Genomic DNA, 18,599 nt, shown 5'->3' with positions numbered 1-18,599 from the left:
ATATATATATTTTTTTAACCACCAGTATAGAGCTGCTGACTTTTAATTTATCATGAATTATTATTATCATTAACTGGTTAGCCATGAGCCAAGGGCCTATAACTGGTAGCACTCGGTGGCTTTCATTGAAGTTCTGCGCGGCATCCTGCAAGCCACACCCCCTCAAAAGCATGTCTTTGAAGCGCATTCAGTGAGAAGAGGAGGTACCGCAGAGCCATTAGCCAACCAGAGAGACAGGCTGCTAAATTCTTAGGGTGGAGCAGCTGGGTCAGAGTTCAGACCCCACACATAAGCATCAAAAGGACAGCAGGGGGAGTGGGCACTGTGGAACTACTTAAAATATAGGCATTCATTGTTAGATACTGCCTACATTTTAAACACTCTGCCTGGCTGCTCATAATATCTTGTTCCATTTCTTGCTTTAAATATAGCAATTAAATTCAGATAAATCCAGTGTCTCTGCAATCATAATCATGATTGAAATATTATATTTATCTTATTTAATGTATACATTTTAAGTTACAGCATATGTTTTCAATTTAATATGTTTTAGATTTATTTGTGTCTTTTTGGATCTAAGTTTGAGGATGAAATGTATATATTGCAAAACATTCTTTTTACAAACGTACATTTTGGAGGAGATAAGATTCTACCTATCGAATCAATAAGATATTTATTAGTAAAAGCATTTAAGTAATAATGCTACGTAATATACTAATGCATTTAATACATGTACTAAATTAGTTTTTAGATCACTTTCAATGAGGTCAAATAGTTAGATAGATTCCATTAATCATGAGTTACAATGTATTCAATTAATTCAACTGAATCATTGTTTAATGAACGATTTGACTAATTTCCAGCGCCTTTTCATATCTTTTTTCAACATGCACTAATGTAATCAACTAGTTTATTATTTTAATACATCCATACAATGATTAATTCTTTATTTATTGCATTACTTCTGATCATTCTATTTTTCTACCACATTTTATTTGTTTAAGTCTAGAAATAAGCACACTTGCTTAATAAATTACTATCGTCGAAATTAATGAATATGCCATCATCAATAACATTAGTACATTGAAGTACATTTTATGATGCTGTTTTTTTCCATTCAATTATTTAAATAATTCAACAAATTGAATTATTTATAACGATTTATTTCATAGAATCTATAAATTCAATTATTTAACTGAATTAATGGCTTTCTTCAGTGAATTCAATTATGCATTCTGCCAATTACATCCATCACGCGTCCACCGAGGGCAGCTGCAAGGCATGGTAGATTCACAAGAACCAGCATCTAAGGGCAGCAATTAGGGGATTCTTCACCACAGAGTCATGTATTTTTCATGCACACTAAAAATTACAGCTAAATCATTGACTTTGACAAAGTAAAAAAATTATATAGTTATTTTGACTTCTGAAAACAAACTGTTTTGAATAAATTATCGGAATAAACACTCAAAATTCTTTAGACTTGCACATTGTGGAGGCGTCGGGGCCACTGCCTTGTAGAAAAAAACATTAAAGGACATTTTTTTTCTAGTTTCCCTGCACAAAGTTTATTGTGTTCAATGTATTTTTCTGAGGTGTGAAGTGTAGGAAAATTCCCCCCACTCTTTCTCAGGCACCCTGACCACCCCACACGCAAAAAATTAAATCCCCTCCTTAAGGGGCTTTTTGGGTCTAACATCAGTAGGTGTACATTGCAATATTTCACAACAACAAATTTTGAAAGAAACAACATATACTAGAAAATAAATGTTAAAAAATGTGACTCTCGATCCATTGGGTTATTTCTCCTTCCTGCGTAGAGCCACCAGCATCTCATACAGATGGCGAAACACCCATAAACACATTCCCTTACATGAGGCCATTCACTCCTAATTGTTCCAAATATTTTTGAGATCTTGTTCGAACCATCAACACCTATGCAAGCCCGTCGTCCCAAAATAGAACCTACATTTACTCATAAGGCCTTATACCCACTCCTTGCAAACTCTTGTGCTGCATCATTTATCTCCGCACAAGACTGGCTATCTTCGGAGCAGAATGCACAGTGGCAAGTCAATGTCAGAATGAAGACCACGCATCCACCCTGGATGTGCAGTGATGGACAATGGGGAGGCAAACTGATAAAGAAAATAAAGACCAACCAAACACTCTGAAGTCACGTGTTTTGAACTGTTTAATGACTCATCTGGCTCAAAAGTAACAAAACGTTGACAAGAAGAGAAGGCTGGAAATCCCATTGGCTGACACTGCACAATCTCAATCACTATATAACACTTTCAAGGGTTATTCCAAGTATCAGTGCTCCTCTAAAGCAAAATGAATTTGCTATGATGCTTCTAGCAGTGCCTCCCACCATGTTTGCACCGGCCCAAGACTAAACCAATCAGAACCCAGCGTAGAAAATAAAGAGCCAGGATTCCATAGTCACTCTTCAGCAACTGATGAAAGCTCCTTAGAGTACCAAGGTCATGATGGTGGTAAGTAAACTGCACCCTCTGTGGTGCGGTACCCTCAGTAGACTAGGTATGTTTCATACTCCAGTAATGAATGTTGTTCGGTCGATGCTGCTAGGACCACAGTACTCCTTTACCAATGACACATCGCAGGAAGCAGATGCAGACCTCTCAGGGGATGTCCTTTGCTTGACCAACTTAGCAGCCTCCTTCTCAAGATCACTAATCTTCATGTCAACTGCCTCAGCCATTTCATGTTTTGTTATAGAGATAAAAGTGGGATCGAGGGCCAGAACATCAAGCCCACCACAGATCAGAGCCTGAAGGAAGAAATGACAAAAAGGATGCAACAATGGTAAGTGGGTTGCTATTTTCAGATCAAGAATTAGTTCTTTATCATTCTCACATATCGATGGCCAACTTTCGGGGTAACAATGTTTACTCTTAGTGCTTTATGAAGGAATGAAAATTTCCTAGCTATCGTAACGGAAAGTTTCAATTCTATTAAGGACTCGGAGGCGAGGATTATGCTTTATCTTTCTTTACTTTAAAGACAGCAGCCATTTTAAAGTCAACAAAAAACAACTATTCCCATGGTACATCGGGAATATCACAAAAAACAATAGAGTGTCCAGGTCCAGAGTGTCCCCTGTTCCATGGTCCAATCACAGGTTCCCTTAGGCACTGATAGTCCTCTCTCGCTGTTTAACCTCCCTCTTTCGTTGCTGTAGGTCAGCTAGCATGGAACCTCACGAATCTTGTTTTCCAGAATCTCCTGAAACGCAAAAGAGAATATAAGCGAATATCATGTCTAAGGTTTAGCCTGCAAGGCAAACAGAGCTCAACAGGATAACAAAAGCATGGAGAATCCCAAAACCGTTAACACTTTAATGCCAGAAACATAAAACACTTTACTTACTCCAATACGGGAGGGAAGGATTCAAAGAGGCTTTGTACCCTGGGTGGGATAATCCTCGTCTCCGAGTCCTTAATAGAATTGAAACTTTCCGTTACGATCGCTAGGAAATTTTTCATTCTATGTCAAGACCGGAGGCGAGGATTATGCTCATTCATCAAAGCTTGCTCACCACCAAGTGAGACATATCAATAATCGGTTAAAAATAAAACAGCTTAAAGGTGGAGTCGGAAGACCAGTCTGCAGCATTCAGAATGTCTTCCAGACGAGTGCCCAGGGTAAAAGCTTTAGAGGCTATCGCCCCTCTGGCCGAATGAGCGCCAAAAATCCGCAGGTCGATGCCTGCCTCTTGCATAACCCACCTTACCCAACGGGCAATGGTGGGGGAAGAAACCGCCTTGTGAGGTTTCCTAAGTGCAATGAGCAATTGCTGTTCTCCAGGAGGACGAAACTCATCCGACATCTCCTCATATGCCTTGAGGCAAGACACCATGCACAGCTTCGGGGTATCTGGGAAAGCCGGATAAGATATAGAACGCATTCCACACTTCATCCGTCTACGGATCGTAAAAGTGACCCCCGTGGGAGAAAACATCTGACTGGTAACATCCAGACCTTGACATCAGAAACCCTCCTGCACAAAATAAGGCAGAGAAGCATCACCAGTTTGGACGATAGCTCCTTCCTCAAGAGGAACCTATTCGGTTGCCAGGATAGAAACAAATTCAACACCTGGTTAACGTCCCACAGGTGAGAATACCGCGGCTCCAGTGGTAGTGAGAGGCGGATGCCTCGAAGAAGGCGACAGACCAAGGGATGTTCACCCACCGGGGAACCGTCCAGCATGTTGTGACCTGCCGAGATGGCCGAACGGAAGGCATTGATGGTTCTATAAGCCAAACCTTCCTCCGCCAGAGAAGCCAAAAAATTCAAGATAGAAGTCACATCCGTTGCCACGGGATTGAAACCCCGTCGCACACACCGACACCACCGTCTCCATGTGGTACGGTATCGTTTGATTGTGCTATTGGCCCAGGCCTTTGACATGAATTTCTCAGCTGCTCCCGAAAGGCCTGGGACCGCCCAGCGTCCCCTGTAATCCTTCATTCCATGAGGGCGAGATAGCCCTGCTGTATCAACGGGTGAGGAACTTCGTACGGATTGAGCAGAAGCGTTGGAAATAGGGGGAGTGGGATTGGAGAATCCCAAGAAAGTTCCAGAAGAACCGGAAACCAAGCTTGAGACCTCCAAATCAGGGAGACAAGAACCACGTTCGCAGTCTGGCAATGCACCTGGGCAGAGACTCTTGTGATCATGGCAAAAGGGGGAAAAGCATAACCTTTTTCTGTCTGTCAATCCTGCAGAAACGCATCCGTCTGCGCTGCTAGGGGGTCCGGTCTCCAACTGAAGAACCGGGGCAGCTGGAAATCCAGGCGTGAGGCAAAGAGGTCCACATAGAAGGGACCCCAGAGAGATTAAAAGATCTGCGAAAACCCCCGGGTGCAATCTCCAAAGACTGCTGTCGTGGAGATGCCGGGAATGAAAACCCACTACCTGGTTGTCCCGGCCCGGGAGGTACTCCGCCGTTACCGACACATGATGGTCCAGACAATACTTCCGGAAATTCGCTGCCATGTCCGAGAGTGCTCTGGAGCGCGTGACCCCAAGATGGTTTATATACCGGACGGCTGATATATTGTCCATCTTGAGTAGAAAGCAAGAACGGACTGAATCTTTGGTCCAGCACTGGATCGCAAAGGACCCCACCAGAAGTTCCAGACAGTTGATGGGCAACTGCTGTTCCGTAGGTGACCACACACCGCCTGTTGCGAACTCGCCACACCGCGCGCCCCAGCCTGATTTGCTGGTGTCGGACTCGATAATGATATCTGGCGCTGAACCGAAAATCGCCCGTCCATTCCAGGCCTCCATGTTGGAAAGCCACCATTGAATCTCCTCCCTGGCCTCCGCACAGAGAGATACTTTCCGAGAATAGGCCAGACCCCTTCGAAGGTGCTGCGCCTTGAGCCGCTGTAAGGCCCTGTAATGAAGAAGGCCTGGAAAAATGGCCTGGATGGATGCCGATAGCAGGCCCACTAAGCGAGCTATCTGTCTGAGGGAGAGCTGATGTTGGGTAAGCGCTCTCCTTATCTCGTGACGGATTTTCGTCATCTTCCAAGAAGGAAGGCTGAGTGTAGCGGCCACTGAGTCGATGGAAAACCCTAGGAAAACCATCTTTTGGGAAGGGACGAGCGTTGATTTTGCTTCGTTGATTATGAAACCCAGGTTCTGGAGTAAATTTACCGCCGTGTGAAGCTGACGAGAAAGGGCCGCGGAACATTGTGCCATCAGCAAAATGTCGTCCAGATACGCTATGAGGCGCATACCGGAGGCGCGCAGGCGTTCGATCACCGGACGCAAAACCTTGGTGAAGCACCAAGGAGCGGAGGATAGACCGAAAGGAAGAGTGGTGAATTCGTAGGCCTTGTCTCGCCAAAGAAACTGTAGGAACCTCCGGTGAGGAGGGAAAATTGGTATGGTCCAATACGCATCTTTTAGATCTAGACGCGCCAGCCAGTCGTTTAGCCTGAGGAGATCGCGAAGAAGATGGATTCCCTCCATCTTGAAGTGGCGGTAAACTAGCCACTCGTTGAATTCGCGTAGATTGATCACGGGCCTCTGCCCACCGTCTGCCTTGTCTACCAGAAAGAGATTGCTGATAAAGCCTTGAGCATGGACAGTGGACCGAACTACCGCCCCCTTGAGTAAAAGAGACTGGACCTCCCGATCTACCAAGGAGGAGTCCCCCACCGAGAAGACCAGAGGACGCGGCGGAGCCTTCTGAAAAGGCTCTGCGCGGAACTCGATAGGAAAGCCTTGGACAGTCTGGAGTACCCAAATGTCGCCTGTGACAGAAGTCCGAGCCTGGAAAAAATGCGCCAGCCGGCCCCCCACTTTTAATTGGGAAGAAGGGAGAACACTTACTGGAAGAACTGGAGACACCACCGCCTCTGCCACCACGGTTCTTCCCTCGCCGTCCCCTTGTCGGGTAGAAGTTCCCGAATCTGGCCTGGTCCCGATAAGATGATTGGTTGGAGCCTCCTCTCTGCTGATTTGGACGGCTGGACGAGCGGCCCCTGCCTCGACCGGCCCCCCTGAAAACCCGTGGGCGAAAGACTTTACGAATGGAGGATTGCGCTCTATCCAAAGTCGTGAAGGTATTCACGAAGTGCCCTAGCTCCTTCATGAAGGGCTCACCTAAGAGGCCACCCTGGGCAACAGGGCCCGCCTCGGAATCTGCAAAGTCCCCCAGTTTGGGGTCCACCTTTATCAACAGGGATTTTCGTCGTTCCGTCGATTATGCACAGTTTGCATTTCCCAAGAAAATGACCGCACGTTGGGCCCAAGAGGAGAGGTTGTCTGGAGATATCAGGGCCCCTGACGACTTTGCTTCTTCGGCCATATCAAGAATTTTGGTTATAGGACCGAGAATATCCAACAGCTTGTCTTGGCAAGCCCGCCACGACCTATCAATTCCCTTTTTGGGATCCTTGATAAATTTTTGTAGAAATGTCGCCATGCGAGGGTCAATTTCTGGAGTTGCCGTGACCTTATCGTCTAAAGATGGGCGCGGACATTCTGCCCTAAGGCAATTACGGACTGAGGCCTCCAGAGGTCATCGAATTCAACTGGCAACGTATTGGGCGACCTTGTCACAGGGTGCCCAGTCCGAGGACCTAGGATGCAAAATATCTTCCGGATCGAGCATATTGGCGCAGAGGTTCTGGGAAACCGCGCCCAGGTCCGAAGCGGCGGATTCTGGCTGTGGCAAACCGCAAGGACGTGAAGGCTCAGCTCCGTCATCGCTCCCGTGAGCCGAGACGCCTGGGATAGCCGCCGCAGGAAGGGTTCTGTTGGCTAGGGGCGAAGGCGTCGGCGTCTACCCCGGTCTCCTTGGCCCGTTTAGTCGGGAGGCGGATGGGAATCCTCATTGGACGCACTGGAAGGAAGAGAAGCCGGAATCGTTTGGGCTGCTCTGGCCAGCTTATCGCAGGCTATCTCAATTTTTCGTGAGAGGCGATCCTCCATGGAGCCATAGCCTGCTCCACCGCTTTATGAATGGAGGAGTCTACGGCGTCATAGAAGTCATCGCCCCACTGCAGCGCTGAAAGCGGATCTTCATCCCACTGCTCATCCTGGTCATCCAGGTAAGTATTGTCATCATAAGACTCCATTATAGAGACGCACACAAGCAATATGCCAGTAAGTAGGTGGGAAAAAATACCACATAAGTTAGTGGAAGACTTCAGAGGAGGTGAACTCCGTGAAATGAAGGCTGGGTGTCAGCCAAGTCAGGGGCAAGAGAACTTGTGTGTGGGCACTAAGCCCTGGGACCCAACAGCCCTGGTGCAACAGTAGATGGGCAGCCTGTCCGCTCAATGAGCCCCAGCAGGGTTTCAACCTGCCAAATACAGACTCCTAGGAGCGTGAGAAATGGCCTAGAATACGGACCCCCACGACTGGGTTCACACTCCACCGCAGATTTGCTAATTATGTACACACCTTATCAGGCGTTCTTTGGGCATAAAACGGGGAAGAAATGCCTATTGGCAGTACACAGACCATCTCAAAACGGTGTCCAGACAGGCAGCGGCTCTCTCGTTGCTATGCGTTCCGAAATTCAAGCGCGCGGAATGCGCGGAATCCCAGGAACTCAAGCAACGTCGAGAATGCGGAAACGCGCCCTCTAGCGGTGTTACATATGTAACACCGCGAGCCGCACCAAACAGGCAGCCGCTAGGGAGGAACACTCCCGCGGCCGAAGAGCGAGTCCGCCGAGTAGCAGCTGACTTGCATTACACTAGAGAGAAAATAAATACAATAACCACGAAACGGCGCATAACGGAGCCCGCCGCGCCAAACACAGAGCGCGAAGGCTCTAGAGCGCCTGAGGAAAGGTGAGGAAATCTCAGATCCGTAACCACTCTAAATAACAATGCTCACATGAACCAACCAGCAAACACAAAGTTACAATGGCAAATATAAAATATGAAATTGACAATGCCAATGACAGTACATATGAAGGGCTGAGAGAAAATAAACATGACTTATCTCTGGCTGCAGCAACAAAGAATGAGGAAGGTTAAACAGCGAGAGAGGACTATCAGTGCCTAAGGGAATCTGTGATTGGACCATGGAACAGGGGACACTCTGGACCTGGACACTCTATTGTTTTTTGTGATATTCCTGATGTACCATGGGAATAGTTGTTTTTTGTTGACTTTAAAATGGCTGCTGTCTTTGAAGTAAAGAAAGATAAAGCATAATCCTCGCCTCCGGTCCTGACATAGAATTGCAGAGAAGATTTCAGAAAAGATGGATAGCCAGAATGCACTGTAAGATTATTTTTTAAGAAGGTTTCGCACACAGCCTCTTACACTTATATTGTTAGCGGACCTTTCGCTTAATTCAATGAAAGCAAGGATAAGTTACTTACCTGTAAGCCTAGTTCTCTTCCAGGGGTATCCTCATCAATAGTCATAAGGATATGAATATTCCCGCCCATGTGCGGGGACCCCGGAAACAATATATACATATATGTGAGAAACATATTTGAAGCTATATATATATATATGAAGATATATATATATATATATATATATATATATATATATATATATATATATATATATATAAATATATATATATATTATCTACTGGCGGTCACCAGTAGATAGTTATAGTTAGGACAGTGTTTCCATAGAAAATCCGCAACATTCTATTTGGAATCATATATATATGTGGGCGGAGCCTAACCACACATCTCATCCTGAGATCTGATTGGCTGTCAGCACTTCATCCAAGAAGTGTTGGCAGCCATCTTGGGACCAATATACATGATAGCATCTCATTAAAAAGCATTGCAGTTAATAGAAGGTTTTAAGACTTTAGTTACATTATAAATCATTTGTTGATGGTACCATACTCATTTTAGGAATTGTGGTATGTTCTAAGGTGATTTCACCATGTGAAAAAGCCTTCTGCTGGGATATCATGATTGAGAGAAAAATATTTTCTCATGCTTTTCCCACAGAGGTTTGGAAGGTGATCTATAAGCTAAACTGAGAGCTTATTTTCTGTAAATTCACATTATCTTTCTCAGTCATGTGAGAATGAAGTCTGACATTCTCAGTAAAACATGTACATCCAACAAGGGCAGAGACTGTCAGTTGATTCCTTTGTGTTCTACTGCAGCTTCCCAGGGTGTTCCAAAGAACAACTAGAGCGCTAACAGTCCTACTTATGATAAACGTATGGCACACCTGAAGCCATCTTGCTTGGATTAAAGTGGTAACTCTTAAAACATTTAATTTAAAAAGGAACAAAATGAGGGGGTTCATTTTTCCATAAAAAGTATGATTAGTGCTGCAGAAAGGAAAATTAGGGCACATTTTGAGTGACTTCTCAAATCCTCTTCTATTTCATTAAAAAATTCTGACATGCAGACTGAAACATGCACTTTCAATACCAGCAGCAGTTTTCCCTGGTGAGCAGTAGCTTTACTACAGTGATCTAATGAGCAAAAAGAGTGCTAACATTCTGAATTTATGGCAAATGTGTGACACATCTGAATGCCTTTGGAATCAAAGTAAAAAACTGAAAGTATTTCCTACTGAGGAGACTGCAGTAAATGAGGAAATTAGGAAACTTCATAACAAATAAGTCTGCCAAGATGGCCACCAGAGACAAAAGAGCCCAAATGTAGCCAAAATATCACCCAGATGTAGCCCAAGTATAGCCCAATGACAGAATGTCCCAGAGTGTTCTTAAAAACAACTAGAGCGCTTACTGTCTTCATTCTGACAAAAGTATGGCACACCTGAAGCCATCTTGATTGGAATAAACTGGTAACACTTAAAACATTTAATTTAAAAAGGAACACAATGAGGGGGTTCATTTTGCCATAGAAATTATGATTAATGCTGAAGAAAGAAAATGAGGGCACATTTTGAGTGACTTCTCAAATCCTCTTCTATTTCATTAAAAAATTCTGACATGCAGACTGAAACATGCACTTTTAATACCAGGAGCAGACTTCCATGGTGAACAGTAGTTTTACTACAGTGATCTAATGAGCAACTAGAGCGCTAACATTCAGAATTTATGGCAAAAGTGTGACATATCTGAATACCTTCATGATGGAATCAAAGTAAAAAACTGAAAGCATTTACTACTGAGGAGACTGCAGTACATGAGGAAATTAGGAAACTTCATAACAAATAAATCTCCCAAGATGGCCACCGGAGACAAAAGAGCCCAAATGTAGCCCAAAATCACCCAGATGTAGCCCAAATATAGCCCAATGACAGAAGTGTGCAAAACACTTATTATTTTGTGTTTTTGCAGTGTTATATAGTGCAGACTTGTCAGGTATTGGAGTGCTTTACATGAGCATTGGTTACATCACACAAGAACATATTCATTTTGGTTGTAGACATGGGGAGACTAAGTGATTTGACCAGAATCACAGAATGTCGAGCTGAAGCAGAAACTCCAACCTGGTTCCCCAGTTGCAAAGTCTGCAGTTCTGGAAGTAACACCACATCCTCTCCCCTAAGTGCAACATTTATTCAAGTGGTCAACTGGATAAAAAAACATAAAGGTAACAAATAATTTAAAAGTGCTTTCTCGCTATTTGAAAACTCAGAAAATATGTCCTTATTTTTGTCTTTTAGAGCACTAACCATAATTTTGATGCCAATAAGACCCTCTCATATATGTAATTTCTAAAGGAAATGCTCTAGGTATTACAGTTTTGATTACATCAAGATGACGTCAGGCGTTCCACACTTTTGTAATAAATATAGAATGTTAGCAATCTAGTTGTTCATTAGGATACTGTTGAGAGGCAGAGGCCAGGGGCACGGACTCTGAAAATTGAAGGCAGGTAGGAGGGTGCAAAGGCAACAATTTAACACACTGAGCAGGCAGGAAGGACCGTGGCAGCACAAAAGACTATGGAGGGCAGTGGAAAGGGGGGGCAGGGGCAACAAACCAACAATACAGGACTTGCAAGAGAGGCTGTGGCAATGTAATAGACCATTGTGGGCAGAAGGAAGAGGCAATGGTAGTACAACCATACATGCCAACAGACCCGATTCAGCCAGGAAACGTCCAATGTTTTTAAGCTCAAATGGGCTTTATTTTATCTGTCTCCTGTCTACAATCTCCTCTTTTTCAATGTAACTCAAAGAGGAAAATCAATACCCCAGTTTTTTTTCAAAATCTCCCTCTTACCAAGTTCAAAATGTTCGCAAGTATGGTACATTGGATCATGGAAGGAAATGGGGTAGGGACATGGACTTGGATAACAGAGGACAGGAGGGGCATGGAGAGGTGCACCAAACTGACCCTGCAGGGCAGGCATCAGGGTTTGCAGCAGCACAATACACCACACAGGGCATGCGGGACGGGAGTGCAGCACAACAATCCATAGAAAGCAAGAGGGAGGGGACAGGACCATGGACAACAGAGAACAGAGGGGCAAGAGGCAGGACCATAATGGACAGACAGGAGAGAAAGCTGCAGCATAACAGACCATAAAGGGCAGGAGGGATGGATCAGGGGCATTACAATGGAACAGACAAGCCAGGAGGGAGGGAGTAGGGGTCTGCACATGTAAACAGAGGGCTGGGGGCGAGGGGGCAGGGCAGGAGCAGCAAGATAGCCATGGAGGTCAGGCAGGATGGGCACTAGAAGCAAGACACACCATGAAGAGCAACAGTGAGACTGTGATGGCATACACACAGACCATGGAGGGAAGGTGGGAGGGATTCAGGGGCAGCTAACTGACCACACAGGGAAGGTGGGAGGGGCCATGGCAGCACAGAAGACCATGCATGGCAAGTGGGAGGGTTAGTGGTAGCACAATGGCTATGATGGGCAAGAATGAGGGTGCAGGGGCATGCACAAAGGACGATGGAGGATAGAAGGGAGGGTCAGGACCTGTGCACAGAGAAGAAAGTTCAGGGGAAGGGGCCTCACAACAGACCGCACGGGGCAGGCAGGAGGAGCAGTTGCAGCACAACAGACCAGGGAGGGCAGAAGGGTGTGGCAGTACAATGGACCATGTAGGACAGGAGGAAGAGGATAGGGGCATGGCATGTGGACAGGCAGCGTGGAGGTGGCAGGGACAGGTTACAGTCATCTGACAATGCTAGGCAGGTGGGAGGGGAGTGGCAGCTCAACAGAACACTCAGAGTAGATAGGAGTGGCAGGTCCATGGAACATGGTGGGCAAAAAGGATGGAGCAGGGGCACACACAAAGACATCGGAGGGCAGGGGGAAGGAGAATAGGGGCAGCAAGCTAAGCACAGAGTTTAAGCAGGAGGTCAATGATGGGGCATAGAATTGGGCAATGAAGGGCAGGAGGAGTGGACTGGTACATCATACTAAATTGAGGGCAGTGGCAGCACATCAGACCATGCATGGCAGGAGGGAGGAGGCTAGTCCATGGATTCACACAACAGAGGATAGGGAGGAGGGGGATGGGGCAGCAAGCTAACTGTTCAGAGAAGGCGGGTATTAGGAACTTTATTGTTTTTAAAACGTGTGTCTGTGCGAACTACTTAAAATATGAACAAGTATGCAGCATAATCTCACTTTTATTCAGGAAGAAGAGGACGTTTGTGACTGTGACTCCGGGCTCACTTGGCAGAAACACCCCCTGACCCTCCACCCCCTATCGCAAAATATAATGCCCGTGAAAAGGGTAGGTGAACACAGTGTTATATAGAACATAGTCCTGAGAGCATGATTGAAAATGAAAACTAGATATAGTGTATGGTATAAACTATGCACCAAAAAGTGTGATATAAGATGAACCGGGCGTGAAATATAATATGCAATACATTGTGCGCAATGACAGATTCATTGGAGAGCGCGAGATAGCACAGGCACTAGCGCGTGCTATGCGATATGCGCCTTTGAGTGTAATATGCACAGGGCAGTGTTGTGTAACCTAACTAGTCTCTAAAGTTGTAATATAAAATATGTGCTGGGGAGTGTAACGTTGCATATGCACTGTGACAAAGATATGGATCCCAGATTGTAATATGTATGGCATAGCACTTTGCGTTATAACATAGGCATCGAGGAAGGCACGTTAGATGGGGCAATATAACCCGTGCGAAGACAAGTGTGGCATGACATATTCACGGGGTGGTGTTACAGTGCACATGGGCTAGAGAGTGTCATAGCATATGCACTAGCTAGTGGAATACAACACAGAGGTGTGTGGCACTCAGCAGGCAATGGTGGGTGTAACACAGCATTGGGCTCTGCCAGGAGCGCGCTGTGACTCTCAAGTGATGTTCGTCCCCTTTCCAGAGAGTAAAATAAAAAGTATTACACATCCGGCAGTGGATGTGTGTTTTATTAACCATGAGGGGGGTTTCTTGCATAGTTATGGTCGAATTTTTGTCGAATCCCCTTGAGTGATGTCACTGACCATGTCATGAGTGATGTAATATGTGACGTCATCAGCAGTGCATTGCGGGCGCGCGAGTTATAGTTAGCTGAACTAACTATAACGGGGGAATTTCAATGGTTTTGTACAAGTGAAAAGTCCAGCTAACTATAACACCCCTGAAACCTATGGTTTTTTCTGTGAATATATATATATATTATCACAAATACAGCTGTCCATTTAGAAAAGAGGAGCTGAGCAATGCTACAATAATTTCCTTTGCAAACATATACACATTCAACATGAAGCAGTGAAGAAAAACAAAGAGCATTTGAAACTGCTTTAATGTGCAGCAGAAAAAACATACTCCTGCAAAGAGGAATGCCAGCATTGCCAGCTCACAGGCTGCAATGCATAAAACACTCATTGTGAAAAGCTGGAAAGCTAGAAGCACATAGGAATAAACTGGCACCGTGCCTTTAGGGCAGCCATGATCCCTAGCTTCCCATCATGCCTCAGGGGTGACAGTTAGGTCAGTTGTTCTTTGCGGAGACCCGTAGGCCACAGCACAAAGAAATGACATTTATCGTAATCGTTTGCCCGGGGAGGCAGGTGGGTTGCTTATGACTATTGATGAGGATACCCCTGGAAGAGAACTAAGATTACCGGTAAGTAACTTATCCTTCTCTTCCAGGGGATCCTCATCAATAGTCATAAGCATATGAATAGAATAGCAAGCCCATCCCCTCAACCTGCGGGCAAACGACAAGCATAAACTCAACAGAATTGAGACATATCATGACTCCAATGAAATTAGCATTGAAACAATTTCCTCAAAGAGGCTTGGCCCACTTGGGTATCTGCTCTGGAGTCAGAATCAAGGCAGTAGTGCCTAGTAAACGTGTGTACCGATTTACATGTTGCCACCTTGCAAATCTCGGCCATTGGTACATTATGCAAGAAAGCTACTGTAGCTGCTTTCCCCTAGTGGAGTGAGCTCTAGGGAAAACCAACAAAGGCTTATTCGCTAACAGATAAGCCGTCTTAATGCAGGACACTATCCACCTCGAGATAGATTGTTTTGAGGCTGGAAAACCTGTCCTGACAACATCATAGTTTAAAAATAATTGGTCAGACTTCCTAATGGATTTCGTTCCCTCCAAACAGAATTTTAGAACCCTCTTGAGGTCAAGTGAATGAAGAGACCTTTCTGCTGGAGTAGCAGGATTGGGAAAAAAAGAGGGAAGGAAAATTGTCTGGTTAACATGGAAGTCAGACACCATTTCTTGTGGATGGTCTCCTCGACTCCCTTAAAATGTTCATGCAGTCCTGAGGGAGATTCAAGTGTCCATATTGCAGGACTTCAGGAGCCAGGCTGCCAAGCTCAGCGACGGAAGGCTGGGGTGCAGAATCTTCCCGCCCATTTTGGTCAGTAGGTCCAGTCTGCACGGCAGCCTCCTGTTTGGATATATTGAGAGCTGCAATAGGTCCGGATACCACCATTGGCGAGGCCAGTCCGGTGCTATTAGGATCATCTTCATCCTGAATCTGATGAGCTTGGTCACCAACTTCGGCATGAGAGGAAGGGGAGGAAAGGCGTATGCAAATGTTCCGGACCAGTCGATCAAAACAGCATTCCCTCTCGTTCCTGGCCGGTAAAATCTGGACGCGAAGGCATGGCATTTCCTGTTTAGTTCGTCTGCAAAGAGGTCGATGGATGGTCGACCCCATTGACGGAAGATGTCTGCCGCTACGTCGTCGTTGAGCACCCAGTCTTCTTGTTCCTCGAAGTGCTGACTGAGAGCGTCTGCCCGCACGTTTTGTTCTCCTGGCAGGTGTATCGCTGTGATCAAGAGATTCCTTGCCAGTGCCATATCGCTTGGGATTCCAATGGCAGCGGGCGGGAGTGTGTTCCACCTTGTTCGTTCAAGTAATATATAGCGGTTGTATTGTCCGTTTGAATCAGAATCGAGTCTGACTGAATTGATGGATAGAATGCCTTGAGAGCTAGATGAACTGCCCGCAGCTCTAACATGTTTATATGGTAGGTCTGCTCCTTGCTCGACCATCTGCTCTGAGTTTGAAGGCAACCCAAGTGCGCTCCCCATCCCTGGAGAGATGCATCCGTGATCAGGGATTGCTGTGGAAGAGATTGGTGGAAGGGCACTCCCACCAGAAGATTTTTCGGTTGAGTCCACCAAATCAGGGATGACTTCGCCGCTTGGAAGAGGAGAATCCGATCCTCCCAATGCCCTGAGGATTGGTCCCATTTGTCTTCCAGATCTTGTTGCAGAGGCCTCATTCTAAATCTGGAGTTGGGGATGAGAAATATGCAAGAGGCCATCCACCCTAGAAGAGAGGCCACTTGCCTTACTGATGGTTGGTGTACTTGAGGCAGAGAGTTGCACTTCTGTTTCATCGATAACAGTCGTCCCTCCGAAGGAAACACTTTTCCTATACCGGAGTCTATGGTGGAACCCAGATAATGTAGAGTTTGAGTGGGCTGTAGGACAGATTTGTCCAGGTTCACGTGAAGGCCTAGACGGCAAAGTAGATTTAGGCAAATCCGAAAATGTTCCTTCACCATTTGTGGAGATGAACCCTTCAACAGCCAATCGTCCAAGTACGGGTACACAAATAGGCCTTGACGATGCAGAGCTGCGGCTACCACCGCCATGCACTTTGTGAATACCCTCGGCGCGGATTTTAGGCCGAGCGGTAAGACTCGGAATTGGTAATGTTTGGAGCCCACCATGAATCTCAGGAACTCGTGGTGACGTGGAGCAATTGGTTTGTGGAAGTACACATCTTGGAGGTCTATCGAGAACATCCAAACCCCCTTTTGTAGGTGCGGATATATTTGATGTGGCACCAACATGCAAAACTTTTCTCTCCGAATGACCTTGTTCAGAGATCGCAGATTCAGGATAGGTCTGCATTTGTGCGGTTAGTCTTTCTTTGGCACCAGAAAGTAACTGAAATAGACTCCCTTTCCTCTTTGAGCTGGAGGAACTTCTTCTATAGCCAATTTCTGAAAGCCAGACACCTCCTGACGAAGCAATTTTAGTTGGTGAGGATGTGACTTTAGTGGAGGAATGTTCTTTGGTGGTGCACTGAAACGCAGTGTGTATCCATTGTCCAGTATATTTAGCACCCATTGATCTTTTGTTATTTTGCACCACTCTGCCACGGGATTTGAAATACTTCCTCCCAAAGGAGTGGGCAACGGCGCTAGAGGAAGCAGAAGATCATGCTTCCCTGAAGTCTTGGCTGCGCCAGAGGATTGCTGATGTTGTCCTCCTCTGCCTCTGGAGCCTCTACGGCTTTGTAACTCAGACCTGGATTGCTGATTCTGCTTTTGCTGCCATTAAGGGGTTTGAACCCTCTGTTGGTAGGTTTTGCGATTGTAAGTCCTGTATCTTCATCTGAATTAATTTTTCTTTTCTAGGCCTACCCCCTTCAGCGTATCCAGCTCAGCCTTCATTCTGGCCATCTCGTCATCAGTATGGGAACCAAAAAGAGATGTTCTGGAAAACGGAAGATTTAAAATCCGATGTTGAGACTCCGGTTGTAAAGCTGTTAGTCACAGCCATGAAGACCTTTGTGCACAAATGCCGTGTGCATATGAATGTGCAGCCAGAGCAGCTCTGTCCACGGCAGTACTAATCACTTGATTAGAAACCAGCGCCCCTTCTTGGAGAATCCCCGCAAAATCGTGCCTGTCCTCTTTTGGCAGTTTTTCCTTAAAACGCTCCAAAGAATCCCCTAAGGACCTGTCGTAGCGTCCTAACAGGGCAGCAGCGCTTGATACCTTCAAGGAAGATGCTGCGGATCCGCACACCTTTCTCCCCCAAGAGTCCTGGGCCGACTCTCTTTCTCTGGGGGGACAGAGGAGGAAGAGGCGACTGCATGGGTTTTCTTTGCCGCCGCGATGATCACCGAGTCCGGTGGGGGATCTGACTTTAAAAATAAAGGATCCTATGCGCTGGCTTATATTTTTTCTGAATCCTCGCTGGGGCAGCTTTAATCGAAGATGGTGTGAGAAAAACGTCCATCACTGGCTCGATAAGACCAGGAACCAGTGGGAGCACAGGTCTAGACATAGACCGTTGATGAAGAGTCTCGAATATGATAGAGGTGGAAGCCTGCGGAGCTGACATATCTATGTTCAGTTTCAGAGCTCCTCTAGTGAGGACATTGTGAAACGTATTGATGTCATCAATAGGTGACACTCGAGAAGGAGGACTATCCGTAAGGGTAGGTGAATAGTCCCTTTTTGAAGAGTGAGGTAAAGAAGAAGACCAAGATGGTGTTCTCTTTCTCTTCTGATAAGCATGAGATAGTCTATGCTCCAGAGATTTGTCCTGACAATCCCTGGTCCGAGCAACAGGTGATCTGTCCACCTCCTGTACTAATCGTTCCAATGGGGATCTGTGAAGTGGACTGGCAAAGTCCCAAGGCTGTCTAGCCTGCCCAGAAGCATCTTTCTGTCAAAGGCTGAGAGGAAGAAGCCATCTTGGTGACAGATGTATTGAAGGAGACCTCTGCCTTCTTGGAGACGTTAGTCTTGGTGATTGTCGTGGCTCTGGAGATGGAGAAGAGGAACTTCTCGTCGCTTGAGGAGAGCTCACCGCTGAAGGGGATGACTGCGGTGAGTCTTTTGAGAGGGACCTTCCCTCGACGTTGACCTTTCTCCCCACTTCGATGTCGAATGTCTTGACGTTGAAGCAATCGACCTCAT

General features: G+C 45.9%; 1 protein-coding gene across 1 annotated transcript in view; it reads right to left on the bottom strand.

The window, feature by feature from the left end:
- Positions 1 to 2,176: 2,176 nt before the first annotated feature.
- Positions 2,177 to 18,599, bottom strand: part of CACNA1S (calcium voltage-gated channel subunit alpha1 S) — a 753,083-nt gene continuing 736,660 nt past the window's right edge. Inside the window, exon 44 of the mRNA XM_085643164.1 lies at positions 2,177 to 2,794. Coding sequence (XP_085499290.1) covers positions 2,552 to 2,794 — 243 coding nt within the window. The 3' untranslated portion in view covers positions 2,177 to 2,551. The remainder of the gene's footprint in view (positions 2,795 to 18,599) is intronic.

This window comes from Triturus cristatus, chromosome 1_1 (genome assembly GCF_964204655.1).
Source record: "Triturus cristatus chromosome 1_1, aTriCri1.1, whole genome shotgun sequence".
NCBI lineage: Eukaryota > Metazoa > Chordata > Amphibia > Caudata > Salamandridae > Triturus > Triturus cristatus.
Note: the sequence above shows the minus strand (reverse complement) of the source record. Positions and strands in the feature narration are given on the sequence as shown.